This window comes from Blennius ocellaris, assembly GCF_963422515.1.
Source record: "Blennius ocellaris genome assembly, chromosome: 8".
Taxonomy (NCBI): Eukaryota; Metazoa; Chordata; class Actinopteri; order Blenniiformes; family Blenniidae; genus Blennius; species Blennius ocellaris.
Window position 1 is genome coordinate 18,336,843 of NC_137657.1, and position 25,656 is coordinate 18,362,498.

At 41.1% G+C, this 25,656-nt stretch overlaps 1 protein-coding gene across 3 annotated transcripts in view; it reads left to right on the plus strand.

The window, feature by feature from the left end:
• The first annotated feature begins 3,751 nt into the window (after positions 1–3,751).
• The window catches only part of grb10b (growth factor receptor-bound protein 10b), a 52,104-nt gene continuing 30,199 nt past the window's right edge, over positions 3,752–25,656 (plus strand). For 2 of the 3 annotated variants that reach the window (XM_080500290.1, XM_080500291.1), the window contains exons 1-4: positions 3,752–3,845; positions 11,755–11,851; positions 19,726–20,044; positions 22,353–22,497. In XM_080500290.1, the coding sequence (XP_080356416.1) occupies positions 3,795–3,845; positions 11,755–11,851; positions 19,726–20,044; positions 22,353–22,497 (612 nt within the window). In that variant the 5' untranslated portion in view covers positions 3,752–3,794. The remainder of the gene's footprint in view (positions 3,846–11,754; positions 11,852–19,725; positions 20,045–22,352; positions 22,498–25,656) is intronic. The other variant, XM_080500292.1, reaches the window with a different exon arrangement.

The following is a 25,656-nucleotide window of genomic DNA, read 5'->3' on the forward strand; positions in this document are numbered from 1 at the left end:
GTAAATAAAACTAACTTTTGAGTTAAGCACATTGACTTTTAACATCGAGTGTCGAACCTCATTAGCAGGAAATCAACATACTTGCTGCACTGTCGCTGTTTATCTAAAACACACACTAAGATGTTGGAGTATTTTCTGTAATAACCAACTTTACAGTAGACCTAGGCGCTGTTAACACGGCAATGTTTTCAAGTGAAAATGGAAAACTTTGAGTGCGTTTTGGTTGTTTGTTTGCATGATGAAAGCGCTCTGAGTCACCAAAACCTCTCCCAGAGAAAACCGAATGTTTCTAAAATGCTGGGTCCTGCACAGTCATAGTAAATCATTCCACACATGCACAAGTAGATCGATCACAACAATGAATGAATCCAGGTGCTGTCTGTGCTGAATATAATGGCGCCTCTCCAATAGCGGTTGCATTAACCAATCTGTCATCTGGAGTGCACATGGAGACAGTTCTTTCATACAACAGATACTGTGAGGTTCTATATGATGAAGAAAGCCAGTTTAAAGGCGCTTGAATATTTACGTTTTACGGTACAATCAGACCACAACACACCGCACACACTTGTTTTCCCGAGAGGTCTTACTATGGGCAGATGTATGATTCATGATAGGTATTATGGGATCCATTTGTTTAAAGTCCATCAGCTGACCCTCTCCCTCAAGTTGAAGCAAAAATCTCTTTAATTACTCCAGATGTGGTGACCTCACTGCTGGGTACAGCAGCAGCACCCGATTATCATGCACCCGATCCCCCATTTTAATGCAATGGTAATTGTACATCAGGGTCCTGGATGGTTTGGTTTCAGTTCACTGTTCAAGTGGAAGGAATTGAATCAAAGGGCTCTGAGAGGGTCTAATCCCTGCACTGGAATGGCTTTGATTATGTCAAGGGGCAATTAAGCCTAGGTGCGTGTATGTTTGGTCAATATATCAGTCACAGAGAGTCGACGTGTCACATATGAGCACTTTGATACTTGGGTTGTGAGGTATTTTAATGCTACATGGAACGCCTGAGCTTTTTCCCATGTTTTATCACGCACAGCTGAAACAGAAGTCACAGGCTACACCTGCAACTTTGTAAGGCAGAGTGTGGCTTTAATGAAGTGGGATTAAATATTTAATATTTAAGCCTTGCCAAATCAAAGTGGCTGTTTTGATTAGGGTTTAAGCGTCCACGGGGCACATCCACTCTGTTTAGAGTTGAAGGCAGGTAGCTGAGGCTCTCGCTACCTTTTTTTTGCACCATCGGGAAATATGAATAACACAATTTGGCCACTGAAAGTCAGAAGGTTTGTGGTACTTAATGAGGGGCTGCTCGGAGAGTTTAGACCAATGTTCATTTGTTTTGTTTTTGTTGTAAACTGTGTGTCTGTAAATAATGTGTAAATGACGAGTTGTCCTCGCATGCCAGCTGGCCAGGCCACACACATGGACTAACACAGCCGCGTGCACGCACACACGCACACACATACGCATATAGACACTCGCTTACAAGGAAGCCCTCTCAGCGGTCTGAGTGATGGCGGTGCCAAGCTCTTTGTTTAGAGTGCATTCACACTGCAGTCATTATTTGCAAGCCCAATTTTGGTGGGACAGAAAAACCTCTTTCATTTTTAGTTCCTCAATACATTCTGGACTGGCAGGCCTTTTGAGTGACAGCTTTGAGTCTCCTCAGCTGATATGGTTTCAAAATAACCCATTGTGGGGAAGGAGAACAGCAAAATAATATTTCAGAAGTTGTGCGATTCTGACTTTTCTTTTGTTTTTACTATTACACAACAGTATGTTTTAATTTAGTAGTAATTTGTGGTAGTACTGACAACCATCCGTTGTTAATAAATCACAAAGTATGCTGTGAAACAACAGTATTCACTGTGAGTAGGCAAGTTTGAGCAGGTGGGGTTTCATCTGAATTTAAAGGCGGTCAAGGAGTCAGTGCTTATGTTTTCTCTGCTTTTAGCAGTGTCACGATGCTTCACAGTGTCCATCGACCATCCACATGCACAGTAACACATCAACTGTGCCACATAAGGTGCCCGAGGTGAAAACACCACTCACAGGATCGGAGGACAACCTGTTCCACCATCTGAGCCACAGCTGCTCATGAATATAAACATTTAAGTTTTGAAGAAGAGTTCTTCACTAAGTTTGGTAGGCTCAAATGGATCAAAGTGAAACATTAGCAAAGATTTGATTATCTTTCTTATATCTATTTTATTATTAGTTCCAAACTAGTTTCTTGTAAAAGAGCACAGACATTTCCCAATAGACTGTCTGATTTATTATATCTCATTTTATTTGCTGTGGAAATTGGCCTTTTGCTGTGAATTCACATGCAGCATCTTGGAACTACTATAAACAGTCTTACCTCCTGACCTGTTTGGACAACCACCTCATAAGAATCTGATCTTTTTAGGCTTAACTCAGACAGTCCGTGCCATTACGTTTTTTGGAGAAAAGTTGATTCATCTTACATCTGCACCCCTTCTAGTCAACAGTTTGTCTTTGGTGGAGTCAGTTATCACCCAGAGTTCTCACATGTCTGTATGGCAGTGGTTCCAAGACAGCAAAATACACAACTACAGCTTCTCAAAGACCCTGAAAACCTCTAAAAACAAAGTTACCACACACCTATGCAGAACCACACGTGCTGCATACTGTATGTAAACAGCCACATGCAGTACACATATACAAGAAGCATGCAGAAGCACATGTACAAGCAGAAACGCACACATGTAAACACTGAACGTCCACAAGGGCAGCCGTCTCTCCACCGCCAATGCAAACACGAGATAATATTAGCTGTCCATAAAATGGCAAGGCATATTTTTAAAGCACGCACTGGGGGTCATGAACTGCTGCATTAAAGACCATCATAGAAGTGAGCCTGAGCTGCCTGACTCCAAATATACTGCAGGGGCTATCTTTGGACCTGGATTTGTGCCTGTGGGGTATTTCTGGGGTCGATGTTTACAGATGTTTGTTCAGCAGCAGTGGTGCCAAGAGGTTAGTAGGATACCCACTTTAAGAAGTTCAAATAGACTGAAGTCCATGTTGTTGAAGTTATGGTTATTCTGACCAAGGATGGCCATTAGGGACGCTTGCTAAAACAGAACATCTATTGCCGTTCAGCCTCACCACATTGTTCAGTCACTTCTCCGCGTGAAGCATGGCAAGCTTGCAAGTTGGTGCATGTGCACACAGCCAGAATAAACAAAAACAAAAGTCAAGATGACAAGTCAATTGAGACTTGCATACTGCAAGGTGCAAATCTTCATGGCACAGCACTGTGTAGTGATTAGTGTACTGCAATGATTACATGTTTTAATCATTCGTTTAAAAGATGTAACGGTTTACTGGCTCCAATTAATGAATTTTACTCTCAACATTGAACCAAACACTATAAATCACAGCAAAACCTTTCAGATGTGTGATTTTAACTAATGTAAACCTTGGAATTTGAAAGATTGGTCTACATTTTTAGTCGATTGGTCTACATTTTTAGTCAAGAATTAACCAAGATGTTTAAATTGTGCAAATTTGTACTGCTAAAATGAACTAATCTTGGCTCAAAGTGGATTTTTCAGAATTGAAAAGTTACCTTCCAACCAACGGTCATCCCGCTCCCTTTCCTCCAGCCTCCCTTCTTGGACTTTTTCACCATTTTCTTCTTCCTTTTGTAGTTGTGGATTAATCACCATTTGTTTTCTCTTTCCTGATTCTCATTGACAGGTTCTGCCGCCCATCTCACACTGAAGCTGACTCAAAAAAGCTGAGAAACTCAAACCATGGCTGTGGCTGGGTGTCCGGATTATTTCCTGCATCATCCAAATTATCAGGTAAATGGGAGTTTATTATGTGTGATATTCAAAACTTTTACATTGCACTTTTATAACATTTTATGTATGTGTGTGGTGTTTGTATTGGTTTGAGGGAAAATATAGCCGTTTGGACAACAACAAAAAAGACGACGCCAAAAGGAGAGTGTAGAGCTGAACTTTGAAGTCAAGAAGTATTTAATTGAGTCAAACATGCAGGATATAAACTTCAGATTTCAAACCTAAAGTAACTTAGTTGCTATGCCTTTCTGTGCCTATGAAGTACTAGTTGGAGTGAATTTCGTAGGTTTTAGTGAATCCATGTCATAAAATTTTAACTGTGTTCTTGTGCAAATTAAGTACTTCAATAATTGTTTGGAATAAATCACGAATAGACAATCATGCAAGAAATACCGGAAGATGTGCTTCCAAGATTTTGAAATAATAGTTTGGGAATGTGTTCATGTGGTAACATCTACCATCAACTCTTCTTTCTCAGCTTTTCACCGTTCTCACCGTGCATTGATTGATCATTTTTTATGTGATCTAATGTGCAGTGACTGAGACGTGTATAGAAACCAATTTTTTTATGTTTTTCCTGCCTTGTGAATTTTGCCAATGAATGGTGGACTTCACAAAGAACAGTACAGGAATACACATTTGTGCCAATATGGGAACAGATGTGTTCACATTTGGCTGAAACACATCAATGTACTGGTTGCTTGGATTTTTAAGAACATTGTAAACTTGAATCTTTTGTACTGAATATATAAAACGTGACCATAATGTTTAGGATATAAAGGATATAAAAAAAAACCAACAAAGCCTGATTACAATTTTTTTCATCACTCACTAAGTAGTCAACTTGTGCAACAATCGTCGGCTCCCAGTCCTTCTGTGACGCATAACACACTTCCTCCAAGTCACCTTGACCAAGGATGTCAACCACCATCTGCAGTGTACGCTCTGTCAAAACAGCAACACTTAAACATGGAGTTCATCTGTGAATAGCAGAAAAATTACTAATCAGGAAAGAGTGCTCATGCCATGATCATGAGTAGACCAAAAAGCCTTATGAGTGGCATTATTTGTGAACTGAGTGATCTTCCTCAGATGCTTTAGAAAACCTGTTGTTGCTGGGGGGGCGAATTCACTCCTCGCAATCCTGCAAATGCAGTGCTTTGGGATGCACCCCTGACTCGACGCAACTTCAGTTGGCTTTGAGAGTGGAGGCTCTTCTGCTGCAAACAACTCCTGTGTGGTCTCCGGGCTTTCATTGCTCATTCATTTTGAGGTTGATAGTAAAATCTTAAATTTGCATGTGCAACTGGTCCCAAAAACATTTTTGACACAGGTTCAGTGACATGTGAAAGTTCCGTGCACTCAGTTTTAACGGTTGAAATGAACAATTATAGAAATAATATCTGTTTCGCTCATGATACAAACTATATTTGACATGTTTGATATTCAGTCCATGAATAAACATCTTAAAAATAAAAATAAATCTTATTGTTTTAAATGGGCCTTTCTACCTTTCCAAATGTGGAAACGTTTCACAGCCGAAACGTAACGCGGTCCAAATATTTGGACTGGTGCAGTGGCACCATGAGCCCCAACCAAATCTATCTTCCTGTTGGCTGGTCAGCTGAGTCGTAGCTTTGGCCTTTGAACTGACATCTTGAGAATTGGGAGTTCAGCCTACTGTACTCTCCTCGAGCGCCACAAGACAAATCATTAACCCCAGAGTTTTATGATTCCCCCTTCTTATGATTCAGGGACAATTATTAGTTTTTACTCTAAAGGTGTAGGATTGTAAAATGTGAAATGGGTGTGTGCTTTCCTCCTTTTTATAGATCACTTAATTGAATATATTGAATAACAGCCAGATGTTATTTGAGTTTTGTGTGTTACCACAGTGGGGAATCTAATCTGTGATTGGACGGTACTGCTGGAGTTGCAGGCCCAGAACTGACATTTGATAAACTGGAGAGTACACTTATCCACTTCTTCACTTTTCCATGAAAGGGGTTGTGCTGATTTCTGTATGTTCTCAGCACACATGTATGCACGCACACGCACACGCACGCACACACACACACATGCACACGCACGCGCACACACACACACACACGCACACAAAGCTGCACTTGTACAGATACTCTCACCCAGCTGTTTCCAAACCATCGAGTTATCACAGATGTACCTTGACTTGCTGGATGAGAAAACCCATTCACTCTGAAATTCCAGGGCTATGGAAGATTTTCCCTGATAAAACTGGAGCTGCGATTCAAAAGAAGATAACATTCATTCTAAACTTGAAGGATCATATTGTCACTTGAATCTCGTTTCAGCTATATAATCATGACTGGTAGATAAATGATGCGTATGTACAGCATGAGGGGACACTGATAAGGAGAAAAAAAAAACGTCAGAGACGGGGATGATTAATCCAGAAAGTACAGCATCCATGACCTGTTTTAGCAAGGCCATAAAAAGGCCAGTATAGCGTGAGTGGTAATCTAACCAAGTAAAACTACACACGATGACAAACTGAAATGCTTTGTTAGCCTCAGTCTGCCAGTGTGTTCAGTCCTTGCAAATCCATGCTGTGGGTCATTCAATGAACAAGCACATTTACTGTGAGAGAATCACAGGCTGCTGGGTTGTTTCATGCAGGACTACACATTTAAGAGAGATAATTCCCAAAACCTGCTCGTTATAATTGCTCTCACAGTTTGCTTTTTTGTTTTTTTTTCCCTAAGTGTGACTAGTCTGACGAATTTGTGTCAGGGAGATTGTGCTGTAATTGTTGGTGTGTGTGTGGTACTGAGATTCTTGCAGCGTTAACATTTTGCGATTTGTATTTATATTCACCATCTTCATTCAACTTTTCTGTTTTCAATTTAAATGCACGTAAATATGTTTTTTAAAGCAGTTTTTATGTATTTTTTTTTTTTCAAATTTGCAATTTAGCACTTTTTGTGCATTTACAGTGTGCTTTTGATTTGTTTATTTGGGAAAGCTTTCCACATCCATCTGTTTATGAATTTGTGGATTTTTGAGTCCCCCTTGTGATCTAATCCACAAACACGTGCAAGTGTTTGATATTAAGGTGGCGGCGGGGTCCCTCGGTGAAGTAGTGGTTAGCACTCTCGCCTCACAGCGAGAAGGTCTTGGTTCAAATACGGAGGCCTTTCTGTGTGGAGTTTGCATGTTCTCCTTGTGTGTGCTTAGGTTTCCTCTCACAGTCCAAAAAACATACCCATAAGGTTAATTGGTGACTCTAAATTGCCTTTAAGTACTCCGGGAATGTGTGTGTGTGTGGACTGGTGACCTATCCAGAGTGTATCCTGCACTCACCTTTAGTAAGCTGGGATTGGCTTTAGTGCCCTGCGACCCTGCACAGGATTAAATTGGATGGAGGATGTTTTGCATTGAAGTCCAATTACTCTGTGTTGTATGTTATTGTTGTTATTCTGAAGGAGTAAATAACCAGGGATCATGACTATTCAGAAACCTATCCTATAGTACCCTCAGTGTTTATGGATACCTTGAATAATGAAGGCATTGTCACGAAAAGCTTACAGTAATAACAAGATTAAATGTAGTAATCTCGAGAGTGTTTATGTTACACAAATATGTCATAACCCAGCTTGTTAGGGTCTTTTCTGGCTTTGTCCACAACTGAGTTTCCCCAGTATAAACAAAGCACTGGAGCAGACATTGTGTGACCCCCTGATCTCATTCGGGCTAATTATGCAAGGGATTTCCACTTGCTACTGAGTGCTCCTGTACTTTGTAACAGGACTATTTCAGTTCCTGCTATTGCTGTCACTCGGTGTGATCACACCTGAACCTTTGATGTCCCCATTTCTAAGCTTTCTGGGAATATTGAGTCACAGCCAAATGTCTCCCAGAAAGTGAAAGGTTATTACAGTCAGGCGTGTGAGTCCTGCAGTAGGCCAGAGTGCTTTTCTCACTTGGTTATTTTGAAGTCACACACACCTGGTATCCCTGTGGCACATATTTTTTCAAGAAAATGTCCATTCAGCCAGTTCCGGCATGTAATTCCACAGTATAGATTGCCAAACATATTCGTTTGCTGACATGTTGTCGTCTGGAGTTTAAAAAGCAGTTAATAAAGTAGCTGCTGTGACTTCACGTCACTGGACTCAAATGTAGGACTAAGGGTTCCACTAACGTATTGTATGGCAGTGATGTGTTCTGAGTTTTTTCAGATGAGGCACGACTGTCATCAAAGTCAGATTTTTGAATATATGACCCCAAATAAAGAAGCTTAAAATTTTTAATTAAATTTCCAGCTTGCACACCAAGTTTTGGTTGAGTGGTTGAGGCACTATTGCTGTATGAGCAACACATACACACACACACACACACACACACACACACACACACACACACACACACACACACACACACACACACACACACACACACACACACACACACACACACACACACACTGTAATAGCAAAACACATGAAAACATGCTGCTACAGTTTTCAGCAGTTTTAATGCAGCCTCCCAGACAAGTGCATCACAAGTCACTCGGGATGGGCAAATAAGTTCAAAACAAGTGAGCAAATGAGGATGGAGTAAAAATAAATATACCTAGATATAATATTTTACAAATAGAAGTATTACAGTCTACAAACGGAAGTGAAGCAGACTTCTTTGCAGTGAACTACATTTACTGTTTACCTTCATTAATTGGCAGGCGCTTCCTCAGATTAGAAGCATTACCGCTGGCCTTGCACTTAGCACCACAAATATTGCAGCGAGCATAATCGGCGTTGCATTTTGAAAAGTGGAGCCTCTCGAGTGCTTTTTATCAGCCATGCTTGTTCTGCTGACTGAACCACAGCTACTGACATCACTACGCTCTTGTGCGTGCAATGCTGTGTTCAAATATGGCATGGAATCGCCTACTGTTCCACTCTCACAGGCACAAGTATGCATTTAGGTACCGAAACATAGTAACATTTGATTTTACGTGAAATGGTACTCGGTAGTACCTACGGAATTCAGTCGGTACCCATAAAAGTACCGAATTTGGTACTCATCCCAACATGTCTGAAGTGTTGTTATGGGCTCCACTCACCTGTTCCTGCTTAGCCTTTTAGCAATTCTGATATTGATCCAAATCCAATATCTGAACAGAACATTTAACTTTCTTCTGACCTCTCACGGTGGAGCTCTGACATGCAGCGCAGCCATTTTTTTTTATTTCTGTTGTTTCAGCCCTGACCTCCTGACCTTTGTGTCTGTCCTGCTTTCAGTGTCTTAACCCTGTGTCTGGCCTTCCACTGACCCCTTTTAAAAGGCTGAACCCTGAACTCTGTAACTCCCTGTTTGGAGCTCCTTCAAACTTCATCGTTATGAAAAGGCTCTTATACACTCCTTGTCAAAACTTGGCCTGCCCGCAGTCCCGTTTTGACCCCTCTTTAAGGACCTAAGCAACACGTGTGTGTGTGTGTGTGTGTGTGTGTGTGCGTGTGTGTGCGTGTGCGTGCGTGTGCGTGCGTGTGCGTGCGTGTGCGTGCGTGTGTGTGCGTGTGTGTGCGTGTGTGTGTGTGTGTGTGTGTGTGTGTGTGTGTGTTCACCAGTGCTTTTGTGCTTGAGTGTGAAAGGAGGAGTAGGATGACACAATGCCAGGGAACTAACTGCATTTTTTCTCGGAAGTATACCAAAAAAAAAAAAAGTGGTAGCTTTTAAGAGTTACCTCATTCTGTCTGTACTTTTTAAGTCATGCCTTATAGGATACAATAAATATAACCTAAAGCAGAGTTGGACCCTGGTATGGCTGAGAATTATGCTAAACGGTCACCATCTATAGGATTAAAATCACAAGTTAACATTCTGTCAATTGTCTATACAGTAGTCAATGGCTGTCTGGGTTTTGGCTTTTTGTTGGTGATGGCCACAAGAGAGATCAAGGTGTGCTCGTTTGTAGCCTGTGTTCGTTTGTACACACACACACACACACACACACACACACACACACACACACACACACACACACACACACACACACACACACACACACACACACACACACACACCAACTTTCTGCAGTACCATCCCACTAACCAAACAGTGTCCCAGTGCTGTTTGGGTGACTGGGTAGGGATCAGTCACAGTCTGGTAGCCGGACTCCCAGACGTTGTACGTTGATGACAAGGTTTGCTATGTCACAGGAACAAATAGAGTGATGGTCACTTTTAACTTTTTTCTTTTTTTTTTTTTTTCTTTCTTCTTCTTTTTTTTTTTAATTCGTGAGCAGGTTAGTCCAGTTAAGAACCAAAATCTCCTTATTGGTTCACAGAGACGGCTGGAATTCAAGACAATACAAAGACGGAACAATGCAACATAATGATTGGATGCGGTTGGGTTAGTTGGTATAGAAGAGGGGTGAGAGGGTGGTGGTGGTGGACTGAGCAATATACTGACATGCATCCAGTTATACTCAGTTTAGCCGGACCATAGCTGTCAGTACACCAGTAAGGAGCACAGGCTTTTTTTCCACTGAGGATCAGAAACTACACCTTTTGTGCTTACTTGATTGGAACGGATGGAGACAGGGTGGAACTGCATGTCAAGCTTTATTCTCTCAGTGAGTCGCCTTTCGTTTATCTGCTCATTACTATTAAATGTTATTTTGTAACTTAAAATGTCTCATATGCTACTGAGTGTTTCAACATCTGTGGTGAAAGTGGATAATTCAGGACGATTGTTTAGCAGCGTGTGGGCAGGTAAATATAAAATTGGAAAAAAAGTTCTTAAATGTCTGATTTGAGCTCTAAGTCTCTTTCTCTCTCTATGAAAGTTTGTTCGGTTGTTGTGTAAATGGTCATAAAATTAGTGCTTGGGCAACTTTGCGAATGTACAAATGCAAAGTGCATATCCAGAATAACATAATTGGTTTCCCTGGTTACTGTTATTTAACCATTCTTACCTAATATCATTAAAAACAACAAATCTCCCTCAGGATAAAGCCAGAAGCATCTGTCATTGCAAATTGTTCAAGAATGCTTTATTATCCGACAAGAGAAAAGTTTTGTGCGGCAAATTTGAAAGAATAGTTCATATCAATTGCAACGACATTGTAAGGAAAAAGAAAAGAAGAGAACAAAAAATCCAGTTCTTCCTGTGTTTTCTGTCACTGCTTGTAAAATGAGGCAGAACAAGTAACGGCTTTTATTACAGCATCAGAGGACGTCTGCTGTGTGAGACACAGAGACAGAGTCAGTGGTGATGTTGTTCTGAACATAGTGGTCCGCCAGAGTACGTCCTGTTCCCACTCTAGCTGTCCCGCGCGGGATGCCAGTCACAGACAGACACACACACACGCACACACGCACGCACACACACCCCCCCACACACACACACACACACACACACACACACACACACACACACGATAAGTAGTCAGTAGTGCCAGAAGCAAATTAAAGTCGAATACGGTTATACATATATAAACATGCTTAGTTGCTTGCAGTGATTTCTCTGTTTTGGAACAGTTTTGCTGTGAGTGGAATGTGCTGAGTGGAATGTGCACTGCACAGGTCAAAGCAGGACATCCCCGTCCTTCCTACTGCTTCTCATCCTCTCCCCTCAAACACACCTGATCATGCTCACACTCTGTTTATGTTTAGCACTGCTTTTGTATCAGCACTGTAGAAAGAGTGACGCTCACGGATAATTTCATAAGTTGTATTTAGGATTTTGTATTTTCTTAAATTCAAATCATGCAGATTCCGATGTTCGCGCTATTGATTTTAAATGGTACAATGAAGCAATTTTTTTTTTCATGCGTAAAAACACAATTTAGAAAACCTTTGGTAAGTAATATGTTGTTTAATTTTTCTGTTGTTTGTTTTCCTTATTTTTTTTCTTTTCTCCTCTTCAGCAGGACAATATAGACCGATCCTCCAGTCATAGGCAGACCGACCTCATTGGGCCAAGCTTCCAGCAATCAGCCAATCACAGCTCTCCTAACCATCAAGGTCAGCCTTAACGTACTTAATGTACGTGTGTGTGTGTGTGTGTGTGTGTGTGTGTGTGTGTGTGTGTGTGTGCGTGTGTGCGTGTGTGCGTGTGTGCGTGTGTGCGTGTGTGTGTTCGACCTCTGAATTATATGTCTTTCCATTTGTTGTGGGGACTGAGTGTTTTTTTGAGTTTTGTTATTCTCACTTTTATTCAAGCAAGTAATTAACAGCCATTGTAAGTAATAGAAACTGATGGAGTCGCGAGAGATTTGTGCATATGTATCTTGTCTTAGAGCAGCATGAAGGGCAGCTTGCTTTCCATTCTCCTCCACTGGGCAAGGGGTGGGTTACAGGGTATGATATATATTTGGGTCTCTTCCGCTGTAAACACTTCAGCTGTTCAAAGGGTGATCTGCACGGACACAGGGTGCCATTATAATTACGCTGTCTATCTAATTGTGCCATACAGAGTTCATCCATGACAATCGGAGCATGAGATTTAAGCACAATATTGGCTCAGCATGGGAGGTGAGGGTGGGGAGTTCGCCAAGACTCAACCAGTGAATAAAATGCTTGGCCATGGCATGGGAAATAAATGGAGCAGAAATTACATTGTCATTTTTCAAGATCAGTCAGGGTGGAGGGAAATCAGGAGGAGTACAGAGCCACATGAATTAAGATGACTTTGAGCAAGCAACACTTTGTCTCCACTGCCTGAAAAATTGCATTTTAAATGGATGCATAGATTTGTTTTTTGTTTTTTTTTCCAGACATATGTTGTGTGGCTGAGTTATGAGCACTGACTCGATCACACCAGAATTCCTACGTTTTGGTCTTGCCTAATATGCTGTTTAATAATCTATTAAGCAATTACTAACATTTTGCAGCCAGCATGTCATCACATTAATTAATTTTGCCAGTTCAGCAGATCTCACCACCCATTTGAGATTTTCTACTCAGTTTGTATCTCCCTGGTAGATGTTTAGAATATACTTCTGTACCACAGGTGCCATTAGTGGGACGATCATCGAGCAGGATATTCATTTGTGATGATTAAAGAAAGAGTTTAGACACCTTCAACATGTAGTCAGTCAAATATTAATCCATTTTATACTGTATTATAGTGTTAATTTCTAAATATATACTACAAAATTTAAAGCAGCCTGATGTTTCGTTGTCTTCTTTTTTTTCTAAACTGCTTGATTGTCCCATGCATTAGCATCAACCTTCATATAGATGATTTATTTTGGATTTGTACTTTGCAGAACTTTTCTCCTCATTATACCTCCCATCCAAGCGTATGCAAAAGAGTAAATTCTGCTGCAATTTGAGACATTTTCCATTGAGTTATAAAAGTTATGTTGTCCACAATCAAACATATAAAGTTGGAATATTCAGATGTCATTTGAGTACCTCTATTTAGTACTTTAGTTTGTTGTCCTTTACTTTGTAAGGACAACAAATGGCATCAAAGATGGTTTGAGTCTTGAGTTTAAACTGCTACAGCATCTACATTGATGCTACATTATCAATTATATGATATCAAGGCTCTGTCTCTGCTAAAGAAGTACAGTACTCACACATGATTGGCTTGATGAACCAGCAGTCATGGCGTCACTGAGATTTGAGCGCCGTACAATGTCAGTGGTTACTTCATTGCCATATCAAATCACTGCAGAATGTTGGAGGTCAGGATGTTGACTTCATGGGCATGATTGTCTGAGGTCTTTATTTTTTTTCCCTAACCAAATAAAATCTCTGAATGTCGTGTACTATGATATCAGAAGTCCCAGCCAGTTCCAAACTGTAGTGAAGTCAATAATAACACAGCTCAACTTATCAACTTGTTTAAAAAAAATTTCATTCTCTAACAAGCAGCATTATGTACTTGCAGGGCAGAGTAAGTCCACCGAGATGCCTCGCTCGTAACATGGATGTGGCCATTGTTCCTGGGGAGGGTTTTTAGGGTAGAATGGAGCATCTCAGAAGGATATGCAGCTGCTAGGCAACAAATCCTATCAATGGTACCAATGCAGTGGGGTAATCTAATGGCGTGGCTCCAGAGGGGTTATCCAGTCATGATCTCAACCCTGGAAATGTGCCTTCACACTGGAGAGTGGGAAACACAAGGGCCCACATGCTCAGGTGCATACAGGCACAATCCCCATAAGCATAAAATGGCAACACTGTAGTCAATTACTGAACGTAAGTCTGTATATACACATGTGATTGATGTGGTGAATCTCAAGCTCGGATAAGGAGAGTAAGTCTTCAACTCAGCACCAACAGGTGTGATTTTTATGCTGCTGTTGAATTGCCTCACGGGGACAGGTAAGGTGATTGAATTGAGCCTGGTTCTGCAGAAGTTTCTTCCTGTTAAAGGGGAGTTGTTGTTTTTTCCTTTTTACAGTTGCTTATGCTTGCTCCTGTGGAATTGTTGGGGTTTTTTTCTCTGTAAAAGTGCCAAGAAATGACTGTGTTGTATTTGGCACTATATAAATAAAGTTGAGTTGAATTGAATATTGAAGGTTACAGAGGAGAAGGTGGAACTTCTTGCCTCAAAGTGAGATTGTGGATTGAATCTGGTTTGGGCCAGGGGGCCTTTTTGTGTAGATTTTTGTTTGTTCTCTCTGTGTGTGCATAGGTTTGCTCGAGGTACTCAGCTATCCTTCCACGGTTGAAAGCCTGCAACTGAGGCTAATTGGTGACTCTAAATTGCCCCTGGGTGTTCATGTGATGGTCTGTCTCTGTGTTTACCCTGTGATGGAAGCGCAGCCTGTACACAATGCATTCTTGTACAGGTTTAAAAGTGCCTAAAAAGTTTGTGTATATTTTTAAAACAGACCTCAGTTTGGACATAAAACAGTGCATCAGTTGGACTTCAGACCAAGATCTGCACGAGGAAAATATTCACCCACTCTTTCTTTTACCTTCAGTCGCTCTCTCCTTTGCTGCCTATGTGTCTCCCGCCCTCTCGCCTCCCGTTTCCCCCTGACCCTCCCTCCCTGTGCGTCCCTATCAGGAGGCTCGGCCCTCGGTGGGTGTGTGCCCTGTTACCAGAGGTATTGTACTCCCCAGTGCAGGGCCACGCTTTACTGTTTAGACTTGCTCTGTCTACACTCACACTGATCCCTTTGAATGGAAACCCCTCTGCCGGGCCTGTATTCAGAGGCACTTTATCCCCCTTGTGTGTCTTTTGCGTGTGTATTTTGTGTTCCGTCCATGTACTGTATATGTGTGCCCCTTACAGGAGGGTAGCCCCTCCTATGTGTTTTTTACTAGCAGAAATGAATAAAAATGCATAGGCTACATTCCTGGGTTAAGAGGAGCCATATGGATTTGTCAAGTACAATAGTCTTGTTTTTGCCACGTCTCGCTCACTAATGATGAGAAGCAACCAAAACAGCTTTTATGCCGATTCTTACCAGACTTCACTCGCTTACAGATTGTTATCAGCGTATTTAACATGGTTCGGACAATAGAAACAGCTCGTTCTATTTTTACCACTAATTCAACCGGTGGTATGTTTTTGGAAGAGGAGGGAGGAGACAAACATGTAACAGGAGAAGAGCAGCAAATTAATGACACTTCGTGGGAGGGTTGTATTATGACCTATTGGGATTTTATAATTGGGACTGACCTCTATAGTTTGGTTGTAACTGGCCTTTAATGAACAGAATGAAGGCGTCTTTCTTTAAAAGTATTTGTTATTCCTGCAGTTTTACCAGGAGTCGCTTGGTGCATGCTGCAGTCGTGGTCAGAGTGGTCATTTAATCCATATATGTTCAAATAGGTTAAAGCCGGATCCCATTCTTAGTTTTCTCACCCTTCACCACTCATTTTGAGGCCCTGTTGATGGCAGTGGCCATTCTGAAGGCCAATGGTGTGATTTTCCAGGCCGCCACAATGCCTACACGGTATTCTACACGGTGCCATGATGTTGCCAAGTCTGCTGTTGTAAATCTGAGCCGTTCAGTTGTGCTGGGTACCCTACCGGAAGGTTGACGAAAAAGAGTAACCCCTTTGGTTTTTTTACGGTACCATCCACAACCTTTGCAGTGGAAAGGCACAACAACCCGAACTGTCCCGTTCCATCCCGGCACATTTTGTGCAGTGAAAACGGGGCTCAAATATTTTAAAGAAACTACAGCAGCAGATAAAATTAATAATAATAAAAAAAAATAAAAAATAAAAAATACATGAAGAGTAATAAACTGTGTAAATAATCCAGAAAAAAGTAACACAAACTAAAAAAGCAAATAAAATTGAAACTGAACTACTCAAAGGCCACTTGTTGCCAAATTTATGAATGATTAAATACCAGATATATAATTGTGTATCTGAAAAACGTGGTGCTATTGTTAATACTGATTGATCATGGTAAGAAACGTGTATTTAAACATCCAAAAATATTGTCAGTTTAGTTTCTGATTATACTGTAAATAGCTTACTTGAGGGATTTGAATACATTTGGAGACTTGAGAATTTGACCAACAGGTGAAGGCTGGCACCAGCTTGCCACTCTTGATTTGGAAATTTGGAAAAAGAGGAAAAAACACATTTGTCTTTATGTCATCTCTTGTGCCTGCCCATCCTGGCTGTTTGGCACGGTGTCTGTTTCTGCCAAACAGAGCACAGCAGCAGGCTTCTTCTCCCTGCTCCAAGTTTTGGTGGCTTTAAATCCCATGTGTGCGTGCCTGCCTGCATGCAATCTGTGTCATCAACCTCTCTGCCTGACGCATAACTGTGTTTGCCCGATTGCAACATGCATTGGTGGCAGCAATCCTGTGACTGACAGTGACGCACAGATCCGACGCGTATACGTGAGTTTATGTGTTGTGCTTCTTTGTATGTCAAACGGCCCTGCCAATCCCTATTCAAAGGCCAAACTAGGTCACGTTTCCTCGGAAACCTTTTTTTCTCTCACTTGCTCCAGGCTGCATGTCTCACCGTGTGAGAATGCCAGATGATTGGAGGGAAACATAATATTTAAGTTTGATCACTTTTGATGCAGCTTTGAAAGGCATCCTTTTATCCCTCATATTTCATTTATTTATCACAGTTACTCCTCGCTAGTTAGCTGGCTTTTTTTTCTTTTCTTTTTTTTTTTTTACAATTGCAGTTGTCTTCCTCTGTCATACCCTGGCATTTGGACTTCACCCTGTGTCCTGCGGTATATAGCTCTTTAGCTCTCGGGGCTATCTATAAGTAGCTGCTCCAGCTTACCTCTCACTATTAATACCTGCAGATTAACCACCCGTGATTCACAGGCACCTGTGATACAGGTACCTGACACGTTTTCAGGAAACGCTTCTCAAAGGTGACAATCTGCTGACCTGTGGTGGCTGTGGCTAATGCTATTGTTCAAGAAAGATACTTTTCTTTTCTTTTTTCTTTTGTCTTGGAAACATAAAACTTCCACAGGAAGCTGATTCTTTTCCAAGCCGAGGGGCTCTCTTTTGAAGCCGGCTCTTTTAAAGGTTCCCATCAATCAGCCCGCTGTTTTCCAGTGCCAGCTTTCTGCTGAGCCGCAGGACTTTTAGCCACTTTAGACCCCCGCATCACCTCACATGATCCAGCTGTCAGCTGTCCTGTACCCTGAGCTAGGCGGGCACGCTGCAGGAGGCATATGTGGCACACTCTCAGCAGGGGAGAACTGATAGCAAAGCCTCCATAAGACAAGTGGACCAGGTCTTGCATTATAAGTCGTCTGCATGGCATCCAGAGATCAGAAAATCTAACATTTCCATTTTATAAAGCAATCAAATAACAGAATCAGTTATTTTGAAATTATGTAACAATACTGTATCCTAGATTTACTGCACAGACTGCAATTGTTAATCTATTGGAGATATTTTGCACGTGATTACAATGGTCATCAGATTGTATAAAATAAGTAACAGAAACAATGCTGTTTTTAGTTAATTACTGAATGGACATTATATAAACAGGTTGTTTGAAAGAGGTATATTAAAAAAGAAAGAGGGAAAGTGTTTTATAATTAATATCAAGAGCACAATACATCAGTTATTTAAATTAAGCATGAGCGTGTATCTATATCTAACTAAGTAATATCCAAACTGATTATATTTTTCCCAAATACAATTAAAAAACTTTTTAAAGAAATACCTCATTTGATGGCTTCATTACTAGCAGGAATTTGTTACAGTTTTACCTGTATTGGATATTTTGGTTCAAACATATGTCAGACAAAAGTAAAGTCTGTTGAAGTATATGTAATGCCATGCTGTCAATCTTTCCCTTTGGATTATATTAGCCTGCATGAAAAATGATGGAAAAAAACGTTTAATTGCTGAAATACACAATGGTAAACAACAAATTAAAGCAGTGCATTTTGTTCTATGAGTGAAATAAACATGTTGGCTACAAACATGCAGATCAAAACTCTTGGCTTACTCAAGTAGTAACTTCAGATTTTAAATGTAGCAGAGTATATTACATGACGTGAATTGTACATAAGTAAAAAACAAGATTAACAAAATGTTCATTGAAATAGAATTACCCCCCCCCCCCAAAAAAAAAAAAAAGAAAGAAAGAAAATACAGTTTAATTCCAGTAATATATCTGCAATATATTAATTCCTTTCTTGGTCATATTTTTGTATACTTTATATTATGAATACTTTATATTACATGGCTTTTTTATTGCTGTTATAATTGCTAATTAAAAACATTCACAAGGCTGAATATTCTATTCTATTCAATCATCATTTTCATGTCATTCTACTGATCATGAACTACTAATTAATTTAAGTAATACTATCACAACAGTTTGCATTGTACATGGCAACAATTTTGACATATTTCTACAATCGATTTTATGTTAACTGCGTAGGATTAAAAAAAATGAATAAATAACCTTAATTCAGTACCAAAGCAGCAGTAATGTGATGTCTTAAGATCTGGTCGAGGTTTCATCGCTTGAAACTTCATATAATTAGAGATTGTCGCCCTCTGGTGGTTCACTTGTACACAACAGTGTCGTTGTGAACTCCAGAATACAGACATCTGATGTTGAATTCATGATATGAATTTCACTTTCATAATGAAGAATTATTAACCATAACCCGAGTCTCCACTGCAGATCATAATTTAAAAAGGCCAAGTGAGGCATCTGGTCCACCCACATGATAAAACTTTCACAGCATGAAGCAATTAGACCAGAGTTTCTCCTCAGTTGAGCTCAGTTCAGACTTTGATACAACACGCTCCTGGAGTGAGTCGATAAAACTCACTTCATGAATTTAAAGGGGCTCAGAAGTTTTCACAAAGGCTTTGAGGCATGGGTGCCTCCACATCTCGCCTTTTTAAGACATTTAAAAACTGAATGTTGGAAGGCGTGCAGTGGATGTGATGCAGATGCTGCTTACAGAGAGGCAGCTGAGAGCTGAACAGTGTTGCGGGCAGGTTCATGCTTGTACCTGATATCCCTGAAGATTTGGCTCTCTTGGATGTGCAGCTTATGGAGCCAAGATAGTCATGCTGATTGAGCATTCTGGTAAAGCTGGTTATTCATCTGCACTTGTTGTATGCCATCCAGTCACTGTTTTTTTTTTTGTTTTTTTTTTCTGCATTACTTTAATTTTGAAGTACAGTGAAGTGAGGTGAAGGGTTCAAACCCTGGCCATGATTAAATGATAGAAAAACTCAAACAGAATAGGAAAGTCCCTGAATACCCAGGGATTTCACTTCTTTATTTGTGTGACTCAACTCTGTCCAAGCACATCAGATTGATATTTGTTTTTAGTGATTTATTGCAAATAGAGTTTCTCTTCAGCTGTCTTAAAACCATTTCATTATTTCCTCCTCCTCAAAGAAAGTCTTCCCACCATGTTTCTCTCTCCATCTTAATTTGTTCTCCCTCTGTTTCAGAGGATGACGTCGACTTAGAGGCCCTAGTGAATGATATGAACTCTTCGCTGGAGAGCCTGTACTCCTCCTGCAGTGGTCAGCAGAACGAGTCCACGCCACTACTCCACAACGGACAGACCTCCTCCTCACACCACCACCACCACCTCCTCCACCATCATCACCACCATCAAAACCACACACAACACAACCAGCCACGGCAGGGTCAGCACGCGCACGTGTTAAGCCACATCTCTCCAGAGCCTCCCTCCTCCTCCTTGTCTGCGGATTTGCCCCAAACCAGCCTCAGACGGTCTCAGCCCATGCACATCCTCGCTGTCCGGTACGACTTTTCAATGTTTTGTTGTTCGAAAGTATACTAAAGTTTGAACCTTGCTGTTTCGTTCGCCTTATACCCATCAAACGAAGAACTGCAACTTGGTAGATTAAGCAATAATGATAACTATTTGATTAACCATCATAAACGTGAATATATGTGCGCCCTCACACATGCCGACTAATAAAATCTACTGGCCAATAAATCTAACTTCATTCATATAGCACCTTTGAACAAGGTTGGTACAATTCAAAGTGCTTCACAAATAATTGACAGTGATAAGGCAAGCTAAGCAAAGCCAGGGAGACAGTAAATCCAAAACATGAATAGAAAGAATTGTTGTCCTTAACAGTCAATACTTAAGTTAAACTGATTAAAAGGAGATTGAATCTGCTTTTAAGAAGGCAAAAAAGAAGAGAAACTGATAATAAAACATATTACACACAAATGGCAACGGATTGATGTGAATAGCAGAACAAAAGCAACACATGTAAAGAAGATACGGTGGTGAGCACTCTGATTTAGTGAATGAACTTCATTAATTTTGAGGATGAAATAAAATCAGGATCCTATTCTAAGAGTGGGATTACAAACTTATTAAATCCAACCTCTTCTAAATCAGCAAGTAATATGGTCTGAATTTATATAATTTACAATTTGCCCCATATTTGAGCTTAACATTGTTTTTAATATATTCCATAATTGCACACAGCCTCACAAGAATATCCCTGTTCGATTCCAGGATGCTGGATGTTTTTGTGTAGAATGTACATATTCTCTTACAATTGATTTGTTCATTGTTCATTCTGTGTTGCCCCTGACCCTATAGGTGTGATTATGGATGTCTCCCCCTTCATCAACCCACAGTCACCTACTGAGATTACCTCCAGGCCCACGGAACTGAGTTGAACAGTAGATTGCTTGTAAAATATATTTAAACAGGAATAGAAATGACATAATGTATAGGGTGCTTCCACCAAAAGTTAAATAAAATAGATGAACCCCCCCCCAAAAAAAAAAAGAAAGTTAGATTTGGACTTCAGTTGTACCTGTGCAGTTACACAGCTGTGACAAAAGCACGGCACCACACCTTGAACACGTCGTTCATTAGAATTCCGTGAATTCACACTTCTATAGCCATGCGCCTGTGTGGAGCTCAACCCTCCTTTTTTTTCTCCTCTCCACATTTGAAAAGGAACCTTTTACTGCACACATCATTCCTCCACACCCTTTTGATAATTGGGCATAACGTTTTCTTACTGTACCCAGCCCGTAGCCCTTCAATGACCCGCACCACCTTGTCACTCCTCCTTTGCTTCAGACAGCACCAGCAGGGGGAAAAAGTTAAAAAAAAAAACCACCTCATTTTTCTGCTGCATACGTCTCTCCCAATTTAAAGCAAACTAAACCATATCCTCTTAGGGCTGCATTGGGGAAAAAGTGGGTATGCTCATTCCCAAATACACACTCAGGCTATAGTGGAGCTGCACACATGCAGGTTCAAAGCGGAGCTGGTGTCAGCTCTGATTATTTGCCTTTGCACCGCATGACAGAAACAGAAGCTGGATGAGCAGGTAATGGAGTATTCTGTCTTATGAGCTCTCTCAAACACACACTCACACAGACACAGGCCCTGAAGTTCTTATTATTCAGGACTGACCTCTGGATAACCCTGTTCTCCAGCTCAGATGGGATGACATCAAAAGGCCCGCTCCCTTTTGAACTCGCCGGGTTCTACACAGAGGCTGAGTTTTGACGGAGAAAAAGAGGCGAAGAGAAAGAGCCTTCCAACATTGATGCTGTTGAGCTAGAATTTCACAAACTGACCCACACATCTTTTTTTTCTCATGATAAAAATCCTGAAAGGTTTATGATCTGCTGTCAAATCAAGATTTGAGACTTTGGCTGCATGCGGCTCATTCAGATACGGCTTTAAAGTAACGTCTTGATTTAATATTGATGCTTGATAAATATTGCAAAAAATTAGCCAGTATGCTGTGGGTTCTGTGATTTCCACTTCCTGAGAGACTTTTCATTATGGGCAGATCAGACAGAAACAGACATGAGCCAGAGCTTTATTAATCTCGTTTTCCCTGCACATATTTCACATATGTCAGCAGCTCCCAATTTAAAGTTGTCTCATTTCACTTTTTAAGAGGCTTCCCCAGGTCACAATGTTTGATTTAACTTCACTTTTCAGCAAGAATAATAAGTAAATAAAGCCTACTGTGCAGGCTGAGTTCTTCCCGTGGGTAATTTTGTAATTGCAGGGTTTGCAATTAGTGTGACTTTTTCTGCGTTGTCCTTTTTTCAGAAGATTGCAGGAGGAGGAGCAGCAGCTGAGGACATCATCTCTCCCGGCCATCCCAAATCCCTTTCCTGAGCTATGCAGTCCAGCCGGCTCACCTGTCCTCAGTCCAGGTTCTCTACCTCCTGAAGAGTCATCCTCAGGCATATATGTAAGTGATCACCCCACAGACTGCGACCCTACTTTGTAATTCAGTCTGGTTGCATTACCTGCAAAACACTTTCTGCATTTGGTTTGCCTTTTGTCAATTGCTGATCCCCTTTTCAAATCATGGTGTGAGCCAATGGCTAATTTAGATGTATTTACATGTTGAAGAAGTGTGACTCACCTTGGTTCTTTTGAAGGAGGCAGAGGTTGAGTATCAGCTGAATTGAGCAGTCAGCTGTAAGTCGAACATGTGGGAATATTTCCTGCCTTAAATCTGCTCTGTGTTATTCTCACATGAGGCATGTTGATCGCTTACATATGATAGCAGCATATTGCACAGTGCCCACGTCAGAGTTTTTTTTATTGTTTTTTTTTTTTAAGAGTGAAAAAAAAAACCCAAGTGAGGGGACAAGCTGCGGGTGCGTTTGTGTGTAACTGCACACATGACTGCATTTTCTGTGTGCCTATTTGTATTTGTGTGCTGACAAAGATTCAGAGATTGGTCTGTCGATTCCTGGAAGTCAAAGTCCTTGCATCATCACTCTTAATGGTCTTCATATGGAACCAGCCAACGCTGGTTACAGTAACATACCAGTTTACAGTAATGTGAGGGCGGACTATTTCTCATAAATACTCTCCCTGGCTACCATCCTGGTCTGTTGGGGTTGTGACTCCTATGGTGCGGGATCATAGACTACAGTTCCAGTTAGATCGTTTCTAACGAAAACACACCGGTCCGACTTTAAAGTGACCGGGTTTGCTTCTCGAAAATCCCATGAGTCACTTAATTAATTGATAAACCAGTAAATGCTTCAAAAGTTTGGAAGTTTTGGCTTTGAATCGCCACCTGAGACATAAAGCTTTAAATGGTTAATGTTTTGATAAGCCTTAAAAGCTTGGGTTTCTTCCCGCTCAGCACAAGGAGGAGGCTTGTTTCTTTCTCTGTGGGAATGATGCGGGCTTGAATTACTCGCTGTTGGCATGAATTCAAATTGCTTGGTAAATAATTTGGTAAAAAGGTCAAGGATTAAGAATATGGCATTGAATCACTTGTTTTTAGTCCTGTTCAAGCAAAGCAGACATTTCCTGGTAAATCTTGCGAAATATATTTATTAGAGTGGGATAGAAAGGCCGCTGCTTTTTGAATTCCCAGACGGGCTATTGAGGCTGCGGTGAACACCATAACTCCAGAAAGTGGAGCTGGGGACTGAAGAAAGTTCAGGGAGACTCTGAGATTAGTCAGAAAGGTTTATTAACCTGTAACTATAGAATGAAAGTGATATTTTATGATTCATTCACACTGACTCAGGTCTGACCACCATTGATGTGTGGAGCCACTGACTCTGGCACCACTATTGCATCATATCACAAAGAGCCTCTTTCAGATGTTTTGTGTGCGTGCGTGCGTGCGTGCGTGCGAGCGTGGTGACACTACCTTTAATACAGAGGGATTAAGAATATTTTTGGATGCAACACCAAGTGTCTATAAGTGAACCAAGTGAACCAATAGTTCACTGAGATGTTTTCTTCATTCAGAAAAGACATAAAATAAGCATGTACAGTGTTTTTTCATTTGAAAATGTTATTATTAATATGCAATTTCTGAGTTTCCATTGATTTTAATGAAATTATGCAGACTTTACAACTGTGTGTCATTTGATACCGAACAAATCCAAGTTTACCACATGTTGAAGTGTTGCCACACATGCATAGAAAATGTACAAAGGCTCAAACATGTGAAGTGTTCCTAAAAATACGTTTTTACTGGTTTTTATTAAGCATAGATTAACAAACATCTGTGGAGCACAATGCTGAATAAGCCACAGGAAATTGCTGGGTGTGTGTGTGTGTGTGTGTGCGTGCGTGCGTGCGTGCGTGTGCACGTCATGTAAGCACGCGTGTCCTGTGAATCCACCCATGCATATGAGTCTCTCTTTCTCCTTGACATGCATGTGTGTTTGTGCATATGTCTGCATGTTTGTTTTTGTGAGTTCTGTAAACTATTTACCTCATTGGCTGTGTGTGTGTGTGTGTGTGTGTGTGTGTGTGTGCGCGCGTGTGTGTGTGCGTGCGTGTGTGTGTGCGTGCGCGCGCGCGTGCGTGCATTGTTGATGGCAGTGGAAAGTATGTCTCATTGTACTTGTTCCTCAGTGGAAATTCTATTCAGCACTTTTTCTCCAAAAAAACCTCTCCCCTGGAGCCATCACATCGCTCACATGTGCCTCTGGGGTCCGGCTTTGAAGGCATAAGGAACAGCAGTAACATGGCTTTCCTGCAAAAGTGCATTGTGTTGTTGAGTGGTTCAAATCAATAAAGGAGTAGGTGATTTGTTCTTGGTTGGACAAGTGGGATGCAAGGCACGTAAATTATTGCACCCACTCTCTGTGACCTCTAACCTTTATCATTTGAACCACATGTGCTCAGTTTTGTGCCATTTTTTTTTTTTCCCCTCCCACTGACTTTTTCTCTACTGCAGCGTTGTGCAGTGTTGTCAGCGTTGTCTCTATCTACCAGTCTGCCTACCCTCCAAATATCCCGTACAGGCAGCCAGCCTGCTGCGGAGAAGTTTCTCTGTTTAGTTTACTGAATTTTCCATCCTCCAGGCACTTTCTTAAGGACTCTCATCATGGCTCTTTTTTTCTTTGCACCTCCTTACCTCATTCCCTGGCCTCTTTGCTGGAGGCATGAGGACGCAGTGCAAGAGCTGTCAGGAATCACTGGCCAAACTATTTGACATGGCTATATGATTCCATGTTACCTCACTTTATTCCACAGCCCCCCCCACCCCCTGCAATTTTCCTCATTTTGTCCTATTTCAGCTGGTCTTTCCATGCATGAACCGACTATCCTGAGTGATTTTAAATTAATAAACATGAAAGGTCAATTGCAATGTACTCGAGTTCTGGGAGCACTTCCAGCAAACTTATGTACTGATATCAAGGTTCAAAGTTTGACTTTGTTCTGTAAGAAGCAATGAAATATAGAAGACAACATCCAAGTGGTTTCATTTTGTTAGTTTAAGACTGGGGCGGAGCGCTGGGGGAGCAGTCATCACCCTGGTCTGGGGCTGCTGGAGGCCCCCGGCTGATTGCATGGGGGCTGGACTCTTTCGTTATTACAGACCTTGATGCTGCTCAACATGTGTTTTGTGACAATCAGTGTT